The sequence below is a fragment of the Nematolebias whitei genome, chromosome 14 (assembly GCF_014905685.2).
Source record: "Nematolebias whitei isolate Nwh7 chromosome 14, NemWhi1, whole genome shotgun sequence".
NCBI classification, from domain to species: Eukaryota; Metazoa; Chordata; class Actinopteri; order Cyprinodontiformes; family Rivulidae; genus Nematolebias; species Nematolebias whitei.
This window is the reverse complement of record NC_056511.1, coordinates 4599093-4621531: the sequence shown is the minus strand read 5'-3', so window position 1 is coordinate 4621531 and position 22439 is coordinate 4599093. Positions and strand designations below refer to the sequence as shown.

General features: G+C 41.7%; 2 protein-coding genes across 2 annotated transcripts in view; one reads left to right on the top strand and one right to left on the bottom strand.

Annotated features, from left to right (window-relative positions):
* uimc1 (ubiquitin interaction motif containing 1) overlaps window positions 1–4442 on the top strand; it is a gene marked incomplete in the record, with an annotated part of 21200 nt that extends 16758 nt beyond the window's left edge. The window contains 4 exon segments of the mRNA XM_037688212.1: window positions 1105–1201; window positions 1286–1334; window positions 3557–3590; window positions 3878–4442. Coding sequence (XP_037544140.1) covers window positions 1105–1201; window positions 1286–1334; window positions 3557–3590; window positions 3878–4046 — 349 coding nt within the window.
* An 8845-nt stretch (window positions 4443–13287) lies between these two features.
* On the bottom strand, window positions 13288–20980 carry LOC119420399 (beta-galactoside alpha-2,6-sialyltransferase 1-like). Its single transcript, XM_037687788.1, has 6 exons — window positions 20472–20980; window positions 20113–20377; window positions 18261–18358; window positions 15153–15254; window positions 14721–14895; window positions 13288–13559 (listed from the first exon to the last, which is right to left on the bottom strand). The coding sequence occupies exons 1-6, from the start codon at window positions 20736–20738 to the stop codon at window positions 13288–13290; spliced, it is 1179 nt and encodes a 392-aa protein (XP_037543716.1). The 5' UTR covers window positions 20739–20980.
* Between the last annotated feature and the right edge of the window lie 1459 nt (window positions 20981–22439).

Sequence of the window (22439 nt, the reverse complement as noted above, 5' to 3'; positions counted from 1 at the left end):
TGGATGGATGGATGGGTGTGTGGGTGGTTGGATTTGTGGGTTGGTGGGTGGATGGATGGATGGGTGGGTGGGTGGTTGGATTTGTGGGTTGGTGGGTGGATGGATGGATGGGTGGGTGTATGGATGGATTGATGGATGAATGGGTTGGTTGGTGGGTGGATGGATGGGTGGGTGGGTGGGTGGATGGATGGATGGGTGGGTGGATGGATGGATGGATGGATGGATGGATGGATGGATGGGTGGGTGGGTGGATGGATGGATGGATGGATGGGTGGGTGGGTGGATGGATGGGTGGGTGGATGGATGGATGGATGGGTGGGTAGGTGGGTGGATGGATGGATGGATGGATGGATGGATGGATGGATGGATGGATGGGTGGGTGGATGGGTGGGTGGGTGGGTGGATGGGTGGGTGGGTGGATGGATGGATGGATCCTTTGATTCTTGGATTCTTTGGTCCTTCAGTGTTTAATCGTTATCAGTCGAGGGAATTTAGAACTTTTATTGACATTTTGAGATGATTTGATATTATTTTTTTTTTTTCCCAAAATTTTATTTTTATTGTTTTTATTATTTTGAGCTGCTTTGGTTTAAAACGTTTTCAGTTCACCTTCATTTTCTGCTGCAGATACTTAAACCAACAGGAATTAGTATTAAAATTATTTCCAATGTTATAATGAATGAAATTATTTTACTTTAATTTGCTCAAAATACTCAGAATTTTTCAACATTCAACAGCCGAGTATTCAAAAATAAAACCAGCTGTTTTATTTAAAAGAGGAAATGTTGTAATAAAATATTAGTAGCCCTCCCTACTTCTGACATTTTCTTCAAGCAAAAACAAACGAGCGAGTTCATTTAAATTAACAGTTTTTAAAACTTTTATGTTGCAGTTCTTCATTCAAGGTGAAAAAATATAAAAGTTTTGTTGGGTCTGTAATTTCTGTTAATTTGAAAATACGTAAATAAGTGTGAAATCCATTTTCGTTTAAATGAATTTTCTCCTGGGATTCAGTAGGAAGTGGATTGTGATCTACTGAGCCACAGAAGACTCTGGTCGGAGTTATAAAGTGTTTTTGAGTCATTGTTTTTATTTCACCTCCAGGAAACGGGAGATGTGTTACGTGTGTCGAAAAGCCGTTGCTCTGAGAGAATACAGCCGACACACGGAGCTCTGCTTACAAAGCCACTCTTCCAGACCCGTAAGCTGAAAATCTCAGCAGCAGGAAGTCATCAGAGGAGAGATTATTAGGATTAACTTTTTTATAAACTCTGTGACTTTACAGAAGGGAAATCTGCTCATGGCTCTGGCACAAACTGAGAACAGAGATTCAGGTAAGTCGTTTTATTTTTATTCTATTATTATTATTATTATTATTTTAAGCACAAAACGTATACAGAAGTTGTTTTAACGCAGTGGAGCTTTAAAGTTTGTGAACCATTTTTAATTTTCTATATTTCTGCATCAAAATGATCTAAAACATCATCACATTTTCACACAAGTCCTAAAAGTAGATGAAGAGAACCCGTTTAACAAACGAGACAAAAATATTATACTGGGTCATTTATTTAATGAGGGAAATGATCCAGTATTACACATCTGTGAGTGGTAGAAGTATGTGAACCTCTAGGATTAACGGTTAATTTGAAGGTGAAATTAGAGTCAGGTGTTTTGAATGAATGGATGATGATCAGGTGCGAGTGATCACTTGATTTAAAGAACTGGATCTATCAAAGTCTTCACATGTTGATGGATCATGGAGGAACAAAGCAGATTCTGAGGAGCTCAGAAAAACAGTCGTTGATGCTCCTCAGGCTGGAAAAGGTTACAAAACATCTGTAAAGAGTTTGGACTCCACCGATCAGACAGAGTGTGGACAAATGGAGGAGGACATCGTTCCCTCCCCAGGAGTGGTGGACCAACAAAGATCACTCCAAGAGCAAGATGTGTGATGGTCAGCGAGGTCCAGGGTAACTTCTAACAACTGAAGGTCCCTCACATTACTGTTGATGTTCATGAGTCCACCATCAGGAGAACTGTTGTGGATTGTCCTGCTTTAAGTTGTCTCCACACAGAAACAGGTGAAGTTAAAGATGTCTTCAAACATGCTCTTTGAATTTGTTTATTGCAGTAAACAATAACTGGGCTGTTTATGTTCTCCGTTCTGTTTAGGTTAGTTGTACCAGTTAGACAAGATATCAATGTATTTGTTCTTTTTTGATGAAACACGGAGATGCATGATTATTTCAATACACTCTGAACATCGTCTTTTTCCACTGTGAAGACAGACGCATAAGAAGTTTATATTTAAGGTAAAGTACAAAAGTTCTCTTTAACAAGAACACGACGGTGTCATGGCAGGGTGGAAGGAGGAAGACGCTGCTCTCCAGAAAGAACATGGCTGCTCATCTAACGTTTGTTGAAGATCACGTGGACGATCCAGAAGTCTACTGGAAGAATGTTTTGTGGACGGATGAGACCACAAAATAACTTTTTGCTTTAAATGAAAAGAGTTATATTTGGAGAAAAACCTCTATTCCTGCAGAAGAACCTGATCCCGTCTGTGAAACATGGTGGTGGTAGTATCATGGTTTGGGCCTGTTTTGCTGCGTCTGTGCCAGGATGACTTGATGGAGCAATGAATTCTGAATTATTTCAGACTTCTAAAGGAAAATGTCAGAACATCTGTCCATGAACTGAATCTGAAGAGAAGGTGGCTCATGCAGCGAGACAGTGACCCTCAGCACACAAGTGGTTCTACCAAAGAACGGTTCAAGAAGAATGAAGTTCATGTTTTGGAACGGCCAAGTCAAAGTCCTGACCTTAATCCAGTCCAGATGTTGTGGAAGGACCTGAAGTGAGCGGTTAATGTGAGGAAACCACCAACATCCAGAGTTGAAGCTGTTCTGTACGGAGGAATGGGATAAAACTTACTGGAAACGTTTAGTTGAAGTTCTTGATGCACCTGATACTGAAAGTAGACGTTCACGTACTTTTGCCACTCGCAAATCTTTAATATTGGATCATTTTCCTCAATAAATAAATAAATGACCCAGTATAATATTTTTGTCTCGTTTGTTAAACTGGGTTCTCTTTATCTACTTTTAGGACTTGTGTGAAAATCTGAAGTTTTAGATCATTTTGATGCAGAAATATAGAAAATTCTGAAGCGTTCACAAACTTTCAAGCTCCACTGTAAGTTAATAAACTCGTGAAGCTGAAAATTAGACTAACCTACACTGCAGTACAGTTTACATGTTTGAAAAGGATTAGAATAACGTGCACACTTCTCAAAATCTCCCCTTCTCCATGTTTCATCAGTATCTATCAGCTTGTTCATTAATATAAACCGTCCTTTTATTTCAACTGTCAACTTATTTCTAAATGCACAGAATCTACACATGATGCCAAACAAACGTCTTCATGTCTGTACAACTCAACTTCACAACCACAACTCAGACTTTTGTTACTTCCTTGTTGTTTGTTGTTTTATCTGAAAATCATCAGTTTTCGTGGCGTCAGCACGTTTGATTAAATGTAGTCTCTGATTTTACAGATGCTGGCCCATCTGGATCTAAAGTCCAGCCAGAGTAAGGAAACACCTGTGTTTATCTCATATTATGGTATTTCTGATCAGGTTTTTACCAGAGCTTCTGTTAGTAGATCATCCAACAGCTCTTTGGGAGTTGAAGTTCAAATACACATTTTCTGTTAAGCTGTTATTTTTAAGAATCTGCATTTTACATAAAGTCTGTGAAATATATTTGAGGGATTTCTCAGCAGGAATTTAACAGTTTCTGTGTTTCCGGAGTGTTGAATTCTCCAGATACACATTTATAATCTCCCTCGTGACTGTTTTCCATGTGTTGGTGCTCAGAGCTGTCATAGATCTCCGTGACGATGACGACGATGATGAGGCAGCTTCAGCCTTCAGGATCAGCGACTCTCCCATCAGGTCCTTCACTTCCATCTCTGAAGCTACTGGGTGCCTCATCGACTTCAAAAAACAACATCGACCCAAGAAGCCAGGCCAGCGGCGAAGATGACGACTACATGATGAAGAATGACTGAAAATCCTGAAACCCAGAGCCTTAAAAACTGAAATCTGAAAAGTCGTCGGGTTGGACAGGTCATCATTCGACACGTCGTCCAGAGGTCACCTTTTACTAAGTGAGCACTTGAACGGTGAACATGTTCTGAGAGGGTTTGCTGTTGAAGCCGCTCGTGGGACTACCTCCTCCTGCATCCAGTCATTCCCCTCAACTTACTGTAGCTTTGCTCCTGAACTCGGATCAAACGTCTGATCGAGAGAACGCATCGGTTCTGAAAAACAACGTTACACTGCGACCAATTCAGATATTTTTTTTAACGCGACTGTAATGCCCCCTGGTTTTCAAATAAGACGGGATTGTTTGATTAAAGGTAATTAAGCAGGAAATTAAAAGGTGAGAATTTATTTTAATGTTGAGCGTTACGTTTTAATTGGAAACAAATCCCGGTAAATGGTCATGAATTAAAATCAGTGTTTCACACAGAATGATTGCTACGCTCTCTTCTTCAATCAGATGTAATGCCTAAAAAATCTGGAAACACTGATGAGTTCACGTGTTACTTAAACAGAATACTCCAAAAAAACAAGTGGTTCAATAAAGATTAAAGGAATTTAGTAAAAGTTTAAAATGTTGCATGTTCATGACAGTACTTTTTGGTTAATTTTATTGAAAATAAAGTAAAAAGTACACATAATTCAAAGAAAAAATTTGAGTGAGTATCAGGACACCTGAAGAGTTGTGAATTTTAAGAGTACAAGAATGTTTACCTGCTTAGAAGTAAAATGTAAAGAAATTTTATTTTATTTTTGCCTCCTGCCATTGTTAACCATAAAATAAACACATTGGCTACAAAAATCATCTTCCAGACATGATCGCTATAAATGTTCTGAGTTTTCTAAGCCCATAATCGTTCTTAATCAGAACTGCTCCCCATCCTTTCCACTTCCACCAGTTCCCAGGTTTCCTTTAAACACAATCACCAAAAGTTCACATCATCTTTGGTCTAAACACTGAAACGCCAGAAGCTACAGCAGAAAATTGTATAAAACCATTTCCTTTTTTCTTCCCATTTCTGTTAGAAGACGAGTGATTGAGGTGGCGGTGAGTCAGAAGAAAGTGTTTAAATGTGCCTAAAAAGTTCAAGTTGGAACAAGATCTTTGTATAAACAAATCAGTTCGTTTCTCTCTGGAGGGTCCGGGGGAGACGGTCGTCCCCCACCCGCCCTTAAATTTTGAGATTGAGACTGGAACGGTTTCTTCTAGGTCATAAAGTTAATTTTCCCTGATTGAGGTTCAGAGCGGCACAGCTGGTCGACATGCTGCCTCAGCGAGCAGGTCCCTGGTTCAAATCCGGGTCTGGGGACCTGTCTGGGTGGAGTTTGCATGTTCTGTCCGTGCGTGCGTGGGTTTTCTCTGGGTTCTCCAGTTTCCTCCCACAGAACAAAAACATGCATGTTGGACTGACTGGTAACTCTAAATTGTCCCTAGATGAGAGAGAGAGTGAATGGTTGTTTGTCTCTGTGTCTCTAATGGACTGGAGACATGTCCAGGTGTCCCGCCTCCTGCACAGTGATGGCTGGACATGGGCACCAGCGACCCCCATGACCCAAAATGGAAGAAGTGGGTAAAGATGATGGATGGATGGATGGATGGATTCAGTTAGTGATGGGTTGTTTGAGGCTGAAGCTGTGATTTAAAAGTACAGTCGGAGCTCGTTTCATTTGCTGAAAGTCACACGATCAGTGTTTTCTTCGGAAGAGCTGAGTCTGCATCACTGCTTCGGTGCCTGATTCAAAGGTTCATGAGAAAGTGAATCATTGGTGGAGTTCATGGTGGGTTTGGGTGGCAATGTACAGAATCTAAACCAGTGAGTGACAAAGCAAAGCATGGAGTCAGCCAACAAGGGTTTTCTGTGTTTAGCTCAACAGCACCTCTACCACAAGAAAAAAAAAATACATGTACATAAATTATATGATGTCACAGTAAACAAACTGGTCAATCAAAGTCATGGGGGCTGGGAACTTGCAGCACAAGCCTAATGCCAAACTGGTTTGGTGGTGTAAAATAAAAATCTGTTACATTCACAAATGTCAAGAAGTCACGAGCAAAGGTGCCATGGTATACGTTTTTAACAAGTTTATTCATTAAAGTTGTTTATTCATGAAATGGTAAATGGACTGTACTTGTATAACACGATGGGGTAGAGGTAGGGCAGCTGACTTGGACCAGAAAGTCGCGGTTCGACTCCCAGCCTTTCCTACATGTCGAGGTGTCCTTGAGCAAGACACCCAATCCCTAATTGCTCCACGGGTGTTTACATAGCTGCCCACTGCTCCACCTGGCTGTATATCAGGTGTGATGGTTAATGCAGAGAACTAATTTTACCATTGTATGATACAGTAACATACAATGATGACGATCTCAGACTTCCCTTCAATCTAACCATGAAACTCGGTGCTTTAAATCACAATCTGTGTCCTCGTACATCACTCTACTACATCAAAGATCTGAATCTGTAGACACAGATCACATTCACACACCGATGAGACACATCAGAGGCAATGAGGGGTTCAGTGTCTTGCCCAGGGACACTTCAACATGTGACGGCTGGTGGAATCGAACCACCAACTCTCCCACTGGAGGGCAATCGCTCCAACCACTCAGCCACAGCCGCCCCAAATGTGAAATAACCATAACTTTATTTTACCCACAAAAATTCTTGTTCAAAGCGCCACAATGACGTCCTGTTGTTAGAAATGTGGCATGAAGTTTAACAACAGCTGTCGACTCCATGGAATGGGGAACCAGGAAGAAGAAGTTAATTTCAGGTTGTAAAGACGCTCTTTACAGGTGCAGCTCATAAAATTAGACTATCATGAAAAAGTTGATCTATTTAATTCAGTAATTCCATTAAAAAAGTGAAACTTGTATATTATGCAAGTGTATGAATGTATAAATGAATATATTCATTCATTACACACAGACTGATCTATTTCAAATGTTTATTTATTTTAATGTTGATTATAACGGACAACTAATGAAAACCCCAAATTCAATATCTCTGAAAATTAGAATATTGTGAAAAGGTTCAATATTGAAGTCACCTGGTGCCACACCCTAATCAACTAATTAACTCAAAACACCTGCAAAGGCATTTAAATGGTTTCTCAGTCTAGTTCTGTAGCTACACAATCATGGACTGCTGACTTGACAGTCGTCCAAAAGACGACCATTGACACCTTGCACAAGGAGGGCAAGACACAGAAGGTCATTGCTAAAGACGCTGGCTGTTCATAGAGCTCTGTGTCCAAGCACATTGAGAGGTGAAGGGAAAGAAAAGATGTGGTAGAAAAAAGTACACGCAATAGGGATAACTGCACCCTAGAGAGGATTGTGAAATAAAACCCATTCCAAAATGTGAGGGAGATTCACAAAGACTGGACTGTGCTTCAAGAACCACCACACACAGATGTATGCAAGACATGCGTTTCAGCGGTCGCATTCCTTGTGTCAAGCCACTCTTGAACAAGAGACAGCGTCAGGCGTGTCTTGCCTGGGCTCTCATAACATCAGAGCAGTGCCACAGACTGATCGACTCCATGCCACGCCGCATTGCTGCAGTAATGCATGTGATGTATGAATGGGTAAATGAAGGCACCAATTGTACTTTGAGTATATCAATAAGAGAAAGGCAGTATATAAGTACAGTCCATTTACCATTTGTCTAACTGATGCCAGTCATTAGGATATGCTGTGGTATATCATGGGGTGTTGAGAAAATGTCACCAGGTTCTGTAAATGCTATTGGTGCACAATAGGACAATCCTCCCTTAGTTTGGTCAGTCTTGGGTGACTGGAACTTTCACAGTCTATGTGAATGCCCCATTACTACTCTACTCGTGCTGCCACTACCGGTACTTATGCCCTCTGGATCCCATTCTAGAAGTGTAAGCTCATTGCAAATTAAATCATGTAAATACTCACTGCTGGTGTCTGTATCCAAATTGGTTGGCTAAAAAGGTGCAATATACAGTGGACACCCCCTGGTCTCCTTCATTCTTTGTCTGGTTCAGCTGGAGTGCTTGGTGACCTAATAGGAAGACACCATGTAATAAAGCATTGCTGTCCATTTTGGATTATTTACCTTCTGAAGATGTTTTGTCTTCAATACAGCCAGAGATCGAAGAGAAAGAAGCATCAGAGCTCAAAGCTCCTATTTATGCCCTGAAACATTTAGGTGTCCAAAGAAATTCTTATCAATCAGATCAGACAAGGATTTCTCAGTGGTTTCTTGTAACCTCTCTTTGTCTCTCAAGAGTACTTTGTAGAGGGTCTACCATAGTCTCAGATGATCTCCCAACAAACTTAATGGTTTCTGCAAGGAGGCATGACTGCTGTTATTCTCTTTATGGGTGCTGCTGATCGCTCAGGTCTCCTTAGACATCTATGAAAATTGCAGAAAATTGAATTTTTGGTCCCTCAAGTGGTCATGGATCTCCCTGGTATTTTTAAGCAAACAACATTTTGGAAGGCTTTGTGGACTGTTCATAGAGTTCACCAAATTATAGTTGCTGTATGGTTACCCAATGGTCATCCTGTGAAAAGAGGCCCTAAACCTTTCTTTGATGCAAAAAGCTTGAATAAATTGGAAGATGTTCTCGTCTTAACCATGTCGACCACTTTGAAGATAAAATATAAAAAAGGGGTGAGAGTGTTTCTCATACCAAGGAAGCCTGAAGATGGTGGATTCTTCTGAATGGGCTCAGCCATGTTGTCCTGTATTAGCTGCCAGAGCTGCCAGCCAAATCGAGGATGCAGGATGTAGAAAGGCTGCTTCGGGTGACGCTTCTTGTAATTTAGATAGTGGGGGAAGATGGAATACTCTGTCTGCTTATATCACTGTAAAAAACAAAACAAAGATAGAGCATGTGTAGAAATGCAGTCTATTTTGAATGTACGCACACTAATCCAACCTTTACCGGAATGAGGTTTGAAGAAAAGGGGGCAGGGTCCCATGCCACAAGAACCCCTGAGTTGTACAAAGAACTGTACAAGTTGTGTTTATGCGTTACCAACACCTGGAAAACAAGAAAAGACACTAGAACAATTGGCACAACAATTTCAGGTAACTTGACAATATTTGCTTAACTTGGTTGATTTGACATTTCAGATAATGTCAAAACCACCAATAAATCTTGAGACAAATATTCCCAAACTATCGCAAATTCCATCCGTCCATCCATTTTCTTACGCTTATCTGGGGTCGGGTCGCGGGGGTAGCAGTTTAAGTAGGGAGGCCCAGACTTCCCTCTCCCAAGCCACTTGGGCCAGCTCCTCCGGGGGAATCCCAAGGCGCTCCCAGACCAGCTAGTCCCTCCAGCGTGTCCTGGGTCTTCCTCTGGGTCTCCTCCCTATTGCAAATTATTTTGTCCAAATGGGGGTGGCATGGTGGTGCAGTTAGTAGACCTGCCACCTTTCATTAAGAAAGTTGCAGGATCACATCTTGGCCTGGGACCATTCTGCAAAGTTCTGTTCTCTCTGTACTTTTGTACTTTCTCCAGGTATTGCAGTTTCCTCTTACAGCCCCAAAACATACGTTGGGTTCTTTATTAACTCTAAATTGTCTCTAGGTGTGAATGTGCATGGTTGTCTCGTTTCTCTCTATGTGGCCTTGTGATGGACTTGCGAGCTGCCCAGTGTGTCCCACGGTCCACTCTTGTACAGTGGCTGCTGGAGATAGACACCATCGGCATCACAACCCAAAAATAATTCATGAGATGAGATAATTTAAATAGTGTCATTTATTAAGTACTGGAGCCAAACACTAACTCAGTAGAGTCCAGTCTTGGTAGCTCCACGGTGCTGGAAATACTGTGAGAAAATTCTCGATTATGAACCCAACATTTTTCAGTCAGGTCATCTGGACAGTTTCTTTTTTTGTGCTGAAAAGTTTCGCCTTCGATCCAGAAACGTTTCAGCACAAAAAAAATAAAAATAAACTGTCCAGATGACCTGACTGAAAAATGTTGGATTGTATACCTGGATTATTGAGCATGGACTTTGTTGGTTTTGAACCAGTTTGACATGACTGTTGACAAGGGAGAGGGCCGGCACTGGAGGAGGGGGCGTGCCAAAGAGACCATCTTAGCACCAACATAACTGGTTTGTTCCACTTTGGAGTAATCTGTTGGGGGAAGAATCAGTTTTGTGTTGTGTGTTTCCTTGACTGATGAAGCCTTCTGGATGGAAGGTGAAATGTTTCAGCACAAGAAAAAATAAAAAGAAACCGTCTGGATGACCTGACCGAAAATTTTTGGGTCGCTAATCAACGTTTAGTGTTTTATAAGGCCTTTGCTTGTCTGGGATAATGCTATAGGTATAGATTTATTTTTATACTTTATATTTTTTGCTATTTTTGGGTGTAACTGGGACCCCAAGTACATAATTTCGTTCACCTCATGCACCACATGTGATGTATTGACAATAAAGGTACTTGAACTTGAACTTTTTAAACTTTTTAATTTTTTATAGTACTTTATATGTTGTCTGTCTAAAACAGGTCTCTCTTGTAAATGGTTCCTCGTGACTCCATGAGACTAACCTGGATAAATAAAGGTTGAATGAATGAATGAGTATGTAGCAGCTCCTGAGCAAAAATAGTACATGTGTTATTGCATATGCTGCTGATCTCATGCTGCTGATTAATTTCATGCTGCTGTGTTCATTCATACTCCTCTGCTCACACAGACTCATGTTCGTGCTGCTGTTGCTTGGCGTATTGTTTTTGCATTATTAAGTGTTTAGAGTATTCTTAGTTTAGCTTATATCTTAGATCTTATTACTGTTTTCCTTTAAAATGTATACTTTTGTTGGATGTAACTGGGACCTTGTGTGCACAGTTTAGTTCCACCACATGTACCACATGTGATGTGAATGACAATAAAGAAACCGTGACCTTGACATATAGGGCGGACATCAATTTATTTCTTAAATTTTAATATTAATCTTAATTTTCACAGCTGTCACTCATCATTTTGATTAGGTCAGACACTCTGCAAACTTTACAATGTATTAAAAAAAATTGAGAAGAACCACCCACTCATTCATTCCCCCCCCCCCCCCCCCCCTCCCATCCCATCACTCCAAGTACAGGTACTAGTATTGTACTTGTACTGGCAGGGGTATCCATGTAAATAATGTACTTGTAGATGTCACACTGGTACATTTTCATCTATACTGTAAATCCCTCCTTGGTCTTCTGCCTTCTTATATCTCCTCCTACATGCCATGTCGTCAGTGCAGCTACAGCGTGCACTCTCAGGTCATCATTACCTGCAGCGTCCCCTCAGTGCGGACTGAACTTGGAAAAAAGGTATTTTCTTACTCTGCAACAAGATCTGAAGGTGTCCACCTTAATTTATTTAAGGGATTTTCAACACTTGATAAGGTCATAAGAAAAATCAAAGCAAACATGTTCTTGTTTTTAGTATTTTACCTGGTTTTATAAGGCATCTTGATTTCACCGTTTTTATAACGACTTTAATTTTATTTTCAATTGCATTATGTTGAATTATTGTTGTCTGTACTTTATACGTTGTCTGGCTAAAACAGGTCTCTGTTGAAAATGAGTCCTCGTGACTCAATGAAACTAGCCTGTATAAATAAAGGTTGAATGAAAAACTACTAGGATGTAACAGTACTAGTACAAGTGTTATATTTGTACTGACACTGGTCCAATATATACTACAGCTCTGTATGTACCGGGTATGTAGAGCTCGTAGAGCCCTTTGTCTGGTAAAATCTGCCTTGCAGCGTTTGTGCACTCACTGTCTTCAAACGTCTGTGAATGTTTAAAAATCATTCACTCTGTTGAGATTCTTTTCTTCTGTACGTTTTTCGGCACGTAACTCGTTCTGCATTTTTAGTGCTATTTCAGCTGTTCATACATAAAAACGTTCGGCTTATTCAATACACTCCTGCTATGAATTTGGTTATTTGTGCTTATTTGAAACATTTAGCTGTGTATATGTTTGTAACGTTGAAAATGGATGATCTCTTCTTTACATCCTTCAAACCCTTTGAAATCGTTTCCTGCTCATTTCAGCTGTTGTTCTGGATCAGCTTCCTTCGGCTTTTTTATGCTGGTTTCTGCTTCCTTTAGCTGCTTTCAGCTTCTTTCTGCCAATTTCAGCTTTTTATGTTCCTTTCAGCTTATTTCTACTAAATCCAGTTTTCTTCTGCTATTTCAGGTATTTTAAAAGTATTTTTATGCTAACTTTAGTCTTTTATCTGCAATTGTTTATAGCTAATTTTGGCCTTTTTTGCTCTTTATAATAATCTCACCCTTTTAAGCTCCTTTCAGCCTTTTTCCTGCTAATTTCAGATTTTATTTTATTTTAGGTCTTCAGCTACTTTTTGCTAAATTAAACTTTTTTCACCTCATTTAATTTTTCTTGCTAATTGTATGTCTTTTTTAATCTATTCAGCCTCTCTTTTCATGTTTTCAGCGTATGTTGCTAATTTCTGCTCTTTTCAGAATTTTTTTACACATTTCTGCTGTTTTTCTGCTACTTTCTTCTTTTATTTTCCTACTTTCAACAAATGTCAGCTGTTCAAAGTCATCCCACATTAATGATTTAGTAACTCACCATTTTCAGCTTGGTTTCAGCTTCTTCAGCAGCTTTCAGCTAAAATCATTCAGCAATAAGCATTCAGACTGCACTTTCACATGAAATGTAATTTATCTTGTTCTAAATTACTCTCTTGGGGGCAAGGCCACTCTTACATTACAAATAAGAGAAATTGACTTCAAATTTGAAGGAAACAAACGTTTTCTTCCCACTCTGATTGTTTATCGGCCATTTTCGAGTATCAACAGCACAGAGAGCATCTTGGGCACTGGCACTACCTACTGCTCCTATAGACGCCCTCACAGGTTCCACATCCTGAGATCTGCCACCATTTCAACAAGTGGCCAATTATAAAACTTTTTTTTTTTTTCCTGTAATGGTTTAGTGGGTTGAGAAGGTGCAGACATAAAATAAATACTGAACATAATTTTTAAATTAATTTATGCCAAATATTTTAAATATTTCTAACAATTAAAGTAAAAAATATACCTAAAAATTAATTTTAAATAAAAGCTGAAATCTGGAGACTTTCTAAGAACCCCCACCTGATGTTTCAGAACCCACAGACCCCAACTGAGTAAACCACTGTAGAAACGTCAAGCACATCAGTCCTCATATTGAGTCGCTCCATCAGTGTTGCAGTTTATCTTGCTGAACCCGGGAAGCGTGACGCGTCCGTCCATGTAGATTTCACGGTCAGAGCCCAGGTTCATGCGTTTGACCAGGTTCTTCTCGTACATCAAGGGGTGGTAAGAGCCGACCGTGCAGGCTTCACTGTAAAGCTGCTCGTAGTAGTGACAGAGATTTGTCCTTCTGTGGGACGGCAGGAACTCGTAGACGTGCACCACCTCGCACAGAGACATCATGAGGACAATTCCTGCACGAGAAAATAGGATTTGCAATATACGTTTTCCAAAATAAGAATTATTATACACAGAAGTTTAAAGATGAGTTCAAAGAAATGAGAAATGAAATGGCCAATGCTCAAGATGGGAGACTGTGACAAAGTGAAGATTCGACACAATCTGCTGGCTTCCTTAGATAAATAACTTTTACTAACTGGCTTTGTTAATGTGTGTGAATGTTTCTGTTCAGTGCCCTGAGACGACTTTGGTTGTGACGTGGTGCAATATAAATAAAGTGAATTGAATTGAATTGAATTTGGGTCGAGGGTGAGGTTCTGCCTCAAGTGGAGGCGTTCAAGTATCTCGGGGTTTTGTTCACGAGTGAGGGAAGAATGGAGCGTAAGATTGACAGACGGATTGGTGTAGTGTCTGCAGTATTGTGGACTCTGTGCCGGTCTGTTGTGGTGAAGAGAGAGCTGAGCTGGAAGGCAAAGCTCTCCGTTTACCGGCCAGTCTATGTTCCTCCCCTCACCTATGGCCATGAACTCTGGGTAGTGACAGAAAGAATGAGACTGTGGATACAGGTGGTTGAAATGAGTTTCCTCTGCAGGGTAGCTGGACTCTCCCTCTAAGGGTGAGAAGTTCAGTTATCAGGAGACACTCGGACTAGAACCGCTGCCCTTCCACATCGAGAGGAGCCAGTTGAGGTGGTTCGGGCATTTGATAAGGATGCTCCCTGTGTGCCTGACTAGGAAGGTGCTTCAGGCATGTCCAACTGGGAGGAGACCCCGGGGAAGACCCAGAATACACTTGAGTGACGTCTCTCGGTTGTCCTGGGAACACCTTGGAGTCCTCCCAGAAAGGCTGGATGAGGTGGCTGTTGTAAGAGATGGCTGGACCTCCCTGTTCAAGCTGCTGCCCCCGAGACCCGTCTCCGGAACAAGCAGAAGATAATAGATGGATGAACTGAATTAAAATTTGAGTAATTTTTTAACTCATTTGTTTCTTTTGATCCGTTGGTTTGGAGTTTAAAGGCTTGGAACATAAAACATAGATTTGGTAGTAGAGAATTATTTTGATTCGAGTCAAACTGCACTCATTAACCTTTTCTTTGTAGCTATTGTGCAGACAACTCTGAGGACAGGTTATACCGTTAGCAGGAAGTGGTAAAACAGCTGTTTTTTTCCTCATACCAAGGAAGCCAGAAGAGGGTGGATTCTTCTGAATGGGCTCATCCATGTTGTCCTGTATTAGCTGCCAGAGCTGCCAGCCAAAGCGAGGATGCAGGATGTAGAAAGGCTGCTTCGAGTGAAGCTTCTTGTATTTTTGATACTGAAGGAAGATGGGATACTCCGTATGGTTGTACCACTGCAAATAAAAAAGCATGTGTAGGAAAGTGTCAAACTGTACACTGGATATCACATGTAACTACAGCAGCCGAAGACATGTTTGGAATGAAGAGATGCATTAAAACAACATAAGTTTTTTTGTTTTTTTTTAACTAATAAAATGTTAAAACACTAAAACTAAACCAAAAGCAATATGTCTCTATGCCTTGTTTATGCTCGTTAAAAAAAAGAAGAAAGTAAAGTCAAATAGTTCCTGCATAAAAACATAAATATTACCTGAGTTAGGTTTGAAGAAAAAGGGGCGGGGTCCCATGCTACCAGAACACCTGAGTTGAACAAAGAACTTGACAAGAACTTATATTTAGATTTTGCCATCACCTGGAAAACAAGAAAATAATCATTATATATATATATATATATATATATATATAATGATCATTATATACCTATATATATATATATATATATATATATTTATATATCGGTATATAATGATCATTCACAGTTAATTAATTAATGTACAATACAAATGCAACATTGTATAAATTCATTGTGTTTAGCGGGTGGCTCAGTTGGTAGAACCACTGCTTCTCAGCGAGAAGGTCGCCAGTTCAAATCCTGGCCCTGGACCTTTCTGGGTGGAGTCTGCATGTTCTCTGCATGCAATTTTTTTTCTCCGGGTACTCCAGTTTCCTCCCACAGACCAAAAACATGCATGTTAGACTGATTGGTAACTCTAAATTGTCCCTAGGTGAGAGAGAGAGAGAGAATGGTTGTTTGTCTTGTTTGTCTCTATGTGTCCCTGTGATGGACTGGAGACCTGTCCAGGTGTCCCCCTGCCTCTCGCACACTGACTGCTGGACACGGGCACCAGTGACCCCCGCAACCCAAAAAGGAAGAAGTAGGTAAAGGTAATGGATGGATGGATGGATGGATATTGTGTTTAGAGAAACAAAAATAATAAAATGGTTCAAACAGTACGGTGTACCTTCGCTGCAACTGCAGAGAAACTGATGGATTAAGGATTATTTAAACTTGGACATCATTTGAGAGCCACAGTGAGAATTTCAGACTGAAAAGATGAAACTCCTCCTTGAATCGCTTCCTGGTGGAGTAGTTTGTGTGCCTGAATGATCGTAGGAGCAATGCTGTTCGGGGTAATTGTCCCTGGTAGGGTATTTGGGGAGTGGTGGCGCAGAGGTTAGAGAAGGTGGGCCTGTGATCGGAAGATCGCCGGTTCAAGCCCCAGTACTGACAACATCAAAAAAATGTGGGTGGGGTAGGTGAAGCACCCACACCTGCTCCCACCCTGATTTGCCCCACTCTGGGCCCATGAGCAAGGCCCTTAACCCCCATCTGCTCCCTAAACAGGTCTCTCTTGAAAATGAGTTCTTGTGGCTCAATGAGACTACCAGGATAAATAAAGAGTAAATGAAAAAATAAATCCAAGGCAGATTGGTCCTAGGTAACAGCCCAGACCAAACAATTTCAACTGGGGTTCTGGAAGGTGATCCAGCTAGGTACTCCCTTATTCTGCTGGGGGACTTTAATGCCCACATGGGTAATGACAGTGCATGGAGGGGTGTAACTGGGAGGAAGGGCCTCTCTGATCTGAACACTGTTGTGGTGTTCTGTTGTTTGACTTCTGTGCTACTCATAGTTTGTACATCACGAACACCATGTTTGAACATATGATTGTTTATAAGTGCCCTTGGCACCAGGACGCCCTAGTCGATGGTTGACTTTGTAGTCATGTCATCTGATTTGCGGGTTGTGGATGAGGCATTGAGTCCAAGTGGGCCATGTTCCGTGCCTCCAGTGTTGAGGCAGCTGCCTTGAAATATGGCTGCAAGGTTGTTGGTGCTTCTCACGGAGGTGGACACTCCGGGTCATGGAGGCCTTCAAACTAACGGAGGATTCCTATTAGGCCTTGTTGGCTTATAGGACTCAGGAGACAGCTGAGGAGTATTGTCAAGCCAAGCAAGCTGCAATACTGACTGTTGCTGAGGCCAAAGCCCAGAAGTGGGAGAAGTTCAGTGAGGCTTTGGATAGAAACTTTCAGTTGGCTCCAAGGAGATTCTGGCAAACCTTCAAGTGGCTGAGGCCTCAGGATTCCATCACTGCTATTTGCAGATGATGTGGTCCTGTTCATGACATCCTGCTGTGACCTTCAGCTTTCACTGGAGTGGTTTGCAGCCAGGTGTGAAGCGGCTGGGATGAGGATCAGCACCTCCAAATCTGGGTTCATGGTCCTCGGTCGGAAAAGGGTGGATTGCCCTCTCCGGAGGTTGAGTGAGGTTCTGCCTCAAATGGAAGAGTTCAAGTATCTATGGGTTTTGTTCATGATAGAGTGAAGAATGGACTGTGAGATCGACAGATGGATCGATGCAGCATCTAGTATTGCAGACTCTGTGTTGATCCACTGTGGTGAAGAGGTGTAAGGAGAAGCTCTCTGTTTACCGGTCAGTCTACATTCCTACGCTCACTTATGGTCACAAACCCTGGGCAGTAACTGGAAAAAACAAGACTGCAGTTATAGGCAGCCAAAATGAGTTTTCTCCACAGGGTAGCTGCACCTTAGAGATAGGATGAGAAGTTCAGTTATACAGGAGCGACTCGGAGTAGAACCACTGCTCCCCCACATCAAGAGGAGTCAGGCATTTAATAAGGATGCTCCCACATCACCTCCCTTGGGAAGTGCTCATAGACCCCAAAGAAGACTCGTGGCTGGCCTGGGAATTCCTTTGAGTCCTCCAAGAAGAGCTGGAAGAAGTGACTGTAGGAAGACATGTCTGGGCCTCCCTGCTTAAGATGCTGCCCCTGTGACCCAACTTTAGAACAAGACGAAGATGATGGATGGATGGATGGATGGATGGATGGATGGATGGATGGATGGATGGATGGATGGATGGATGGATGGATGGATGGATGGATGGATGGATGGTTGGTTGGTTGGTTGGTTGGTTGGTTGGATGGATGAATGGATGGGTGGATGGATGAATGGATGGGTGGATGGATGGATGGATGGGTGGATGGATGAATGGATGGATGGATGGTTGGATGGATGGGTGGATGGGTGGATGGATGGATGGAAAACATGAAAGAAATAATCTTTTTTTACTTTTGCTGTGTAACTCTGAAAGTGTGTTCTATTTAGAACGTGTTTGTGTCCACCGTCTTTTGTAAGATTGTTTACAATCAAGGAAGATAAACATAAAAGCAACACAATCTTTCATTGTTGCCATAGCAACCAACAGCCCACATACTGACACATACACCAGACCAAACTTTTATTCTGAAAGCCAACATAGATTCACACCACTTTTGTCATCTGTTCTGTCTTTTGAAGGTTGGACATATATCTTTCACTGATTTTTGTTTTACCTTTGAGTTGAAGAGGTGGACTGTCCGTTTAGATCCGACATCTTCCTCAAAGCCGATGGTTGGTGCTTTGTTGAAACGTATCACTGCATCATGAGAGTCTGTGAAGAAAGAAACTTTCAGGGTTTTTCCTGAGACATATTTACAGTTTCTATGTCTGTAAATAACGAACAAAACTAGAACACAGAAGCTTCAGGAGGTAATTTGATGTTTTGGCTCTTAAACCAGTCACTAGGGAGCACAAGCCAGTGTATCTCTGGTTCTGGTCCCAAGTCCAAGTAAACGGTGAGGATTTTGTCAGGAAGGGCATCCGACGTAAAACAGTTTTGCCAAAAATATAATATGAGTTCATCAAAGCGACTCCATACCAGATCGGTCGAGGCCGATTGTTAACAACGATCACCACCGGTGCTGTTGACAGAGTGCTAGCAGAAATTGTGCTACTTTTAGTCAAAGACCACGAGGAGGGAATTGTGTCAGGAGACAGATAGAAAAGAGTAAATTTAAGAATGTAGGACTGAGGGTTGCAACTCTACATGTGGAGACAATGACAGGCAAAGGTAGAGAGCTGTCTGACATGATGCTGAGAAGGAAGGTAGATGTTTTCTTTCCAAGAGACCAAGTGGAAGGGCAGCAAGGCTTGCAGCATTGGAGCAGGGTTTAATCTGTTTTACCATGGTGTGGATAGAAAGAGGAATGGAGTAGGGGTGGTCCTGAAGGAGGAGTTGGCAAAGAATGTAGTAGAGGTGAAGAGAGTGTCAGATAGGGTGATGTGCCTGAAGGTAGAAGTAGAAGGTCTGATGCTAAACATCATCAGTGGTTATGCTACACAGGTTGGATGTGATGAGGAGGAGAAAGATACATTTTGGAAAGATCTGGATGAAGTGATAGAGAGTATTCCCAGGGAGGAGAGAGTGGTGATGGGAGAAGACCTGAATGGACATGTTGGTGAAGGAAACAGAGGGGATGAGGAAGTGATGGGTAGGTTTGGTATCAAGGAAAGAAACCAGGAAGGACAGATGGTGGTGGATTTTGCCAAGAGAATGAAAAAGACTTTAGTCAACACTTATTTCCAAAAGAGGGAGGAACATAGAATGTCCTATAAGAGCGGAGGCAGGAGTACACAGTTAGGCTACATTCTGTGTAGAAGAGGAAACCTGAGGGAGATTGGAGACTATAAGGATGTGGCAGGGGAGAGCGTCACCAGACAGCATTGGATGGTTATGTGTTGAATGACTGTTGTTGTGAAGAAAAGAAGAGTCAAATATTTCAGGAACAGGGTTTTTGGATTCAAAACTCAGCCAGACAACAAGAGTGTAAAACTACAAAAAACGATTTATTGATTTGCATCAGCAGTTGGGAGTCAGGATCCAGCTACAGGGACAGTCTTCACAGGCATATTGGGTGGGAGCCATGAGTTGAAGTAGAATAGATGACATCACTGCAACCAGAGGGAGAATTGGTGCAGAGGGAGGCTTTAATGCTGTGAAGAGTGGGGTAACCCTGGGTTGTGGTCCAAAAGACGAAGCAGCGGTCAAGCACGGGGAGACAGAATCAATAACAAGTCCAAAGAGTCAAACCAGAATAAGAAATCCATAGACAGAAGAAATAGATGAAACCAGGGTCAGATGGGCAGAACACAGTCAGACGAGGAGCAGGCAGAGCGGCAAATCCTAATAACGAGGCGTAAGGTCGAAATCCAAAAAGCAAGGCTTGAAGTCAAGACGAGATGTCAGGCGTGAAACAACATGACTGGAAATCAGAAACCAGGAAAGGTAAGATAATCTGGCAGATTGGAGCGATCAGAGTTTAATTTAGCCAAGTAAGAAACAAAAATCTGCACTAAATATTTTACCTATCTCTTTTCCCAGTCCAGATTTGAGGAGCGACCCTGCTGATGACACCACAGCGCAGGTCTTGTATGGTCCAACGTCAGAGGTCAGCTGCCGGTGAGGCAGCTGAGTGGCCCAGGGCAACGATGAGAAAGGCTCGAAGTCAAAGGTCAAAGTTGTGAGCTCAACCTTTTTCTTAAGTTTGCAGAGAAGCTCAGGACCGGTCAGCTTTGGCCTGCCAAAGACATCGACGGGGCCGGACAACTTTACTCCATAATTATTCATTGTCTGCCAGAAAGAACACAAGTCAACCAACACAACGAAACAAATGGCTCTGGATTCAGAATAATTTACATACCCGGGTTCTGGCAGTGCCTCTTACCTGGTAGTAGTCCCAATCCTTCTTCATTGAGTGATCCAGCATGCTGCTAGACATCTCATCGTCCCACACCTTATCTTTCAGCTCCTCACCCACCCTGTCACGATGGTGCATGTAGTTTGTATCCTTTGCTCTTCCACCTAGCTTCTGCTCTTCATGCCAAACCTTTTTCCCTCTCAGCCTCTTTTTGCTTCTCAGCTCATCATATCTGCTTTGCTGTGTTTTGCTTCTCCCCACCTGGTTTTCCTTCAGCTCCTCACTTTTGTTCATCTCTTTTTTGCCACTCGGCTCTTCACTTCTGTTCAGCTCCTTTTGTTCATTCAGCTCCTTTGTTCCGCTCTGCTCATTTTTGCCGTTCAGTTCCCTGTCTCTGATCAGCTCCGATTTGATACGTTTCCTTCTTTTCCCGATGAGCTTCTTTTTGACACTCGGCTCTTCTTTTTCACTCAGCTTCTTGTTGCTACTCTGCTCCTCCTTTCCATTCAGTTCCTCCTGACCAAACCGCTCCTCTTTTTGAGTCAGCTCCTCTTTGTCCCTCACCTCTTCAGTTCCAGCCTGCCAGTTTCCAAACATAATCACGAAAGCTGGGATGAAGGAGTGTGGCAGCCTTGCAGCAAAAGGCTCGTGGAGCTTTAATTCTGTTCCTGGCTTCGGCAGAGAGCCCAAGTCTTTCAGGGTTGGATTCAGCGATGAGAGGACGAGGACTGGTTGATGATGGTCACCTAGAATGACTTGTGGGTTCTTCTGAGGATCAGTGAGCAGCGGTTTGTCTCTGCCTTGAAGCACCTGAGAGGGTCACAGCAATGACACGTTTGAAAGCTTAATTTTTATTTAATGGTTCTGTGATCGTTGAAAGCACAATATTTTAACGTTTTGTCTGGCTTGAATTTGTCCTCAAACTCATTTGCATTCCACATATTAATATTACCAAAGTGTTTTCATTAGAACAGAATACAAAATGCAAATGACACTTTAATTAATATACATGGTGGGAGGCAGATGACAGGAGCAGGAAACTCTTCAAATCTCAAGAGTTCATGTTGCAGCGTGGTTAACAGGTGGTATCTTCCATGTGTGCACCAAACAGTCTAGTGTTAAATAATTATATTTAAAAAAAACTTTCAGGGGCAAATCATTTGTCTTTTTCATAAAATATCAATATGTTTTGGTGATAATAGATTAAAAAAGTGACAGAGCTTTATTAGCATTAAAAACACAACCTTCTGATCAGATACTTGAAACAGGATAAACACTGCAATCGAAGCTCAAGTGTCGTGATTATCAAAGTTAACTTATGTTACTCAAATTCACCGTGCACAACAAGAGCCTGCGTGGAGTCAGACGTCTGCGAGTGTTATGAAACTTTGTGCAGATAAAGGTCTGTTCAAGAGTGGAATGTCTCAATATCGCTACAGTAAGAACCGCATCAAACAAGAGAGGTGAAAATACAGATTAAACACACTGCATGATGACGAAGACGCACAAAAATATTTTACTCTATAATCATCCAGGAGCTCACAATCAGTTTTTGAGCAAATCTGGATTTATTTTTTGTTCATGTCAAGTTAATTTCATATTACTGCATGTGAGTGTTGCCTTTAAAGTACCGGTACACATTATCTCTTACTACCAACCTGGAGATAACAAATGCAAGTTGTTGTTTTTGTTTGCTGCCTTCAGGGAGAGACATCCAGAATGTACGACTTTGCACATCATGTAAAACCATCTTATGATAGTCTCAATCAATCTTTCAGCTGTTGATCTTTTTGACTGACAGATAGAACTGATCTTTGAGTCCTTTTGATCACAATGCCACTTCTTGAAAAAAAACCACAGACCAAAAACATGCATGTTAGACTGACTGGTAACTCTATTGTCCCGAGGTGAGAGAGAGAGAGTGAATGGTTGTTTGTCTCTACAGTATGTGACCCTGTGATGGACTGGAGACCTGTCCAGGTGACCCTGTGATGG

What these genes read in the sequence shown, in the direction of transcription:
- LOC119420399 (XM_037687788.1), bottom strand. Translation starts at nt 20,738, where the DNA reads ATGAACAAAAGTGAGGAGCTGAAGGAAAACCAGGTGGGGAGAAGCAAA. An exon ending in TGGACTGGGAAAAGAGATAG is followed by an intron (nt 18,359 to 20,112) that starts GTAAAATATTTA and finishes CTTTCTTCACAG; the next exon opens with ACTCTCATGATGCAGTGATA. An exon ending in ACCCTCTTCTGGCTTCCTTG is followed by an intron (nt 13,560 to 14,720) that starts GTATGAGGAAAA and finishes TTTCTCGTGCAG; the next exon opens with GAATTGTCCTCATGATGTCT.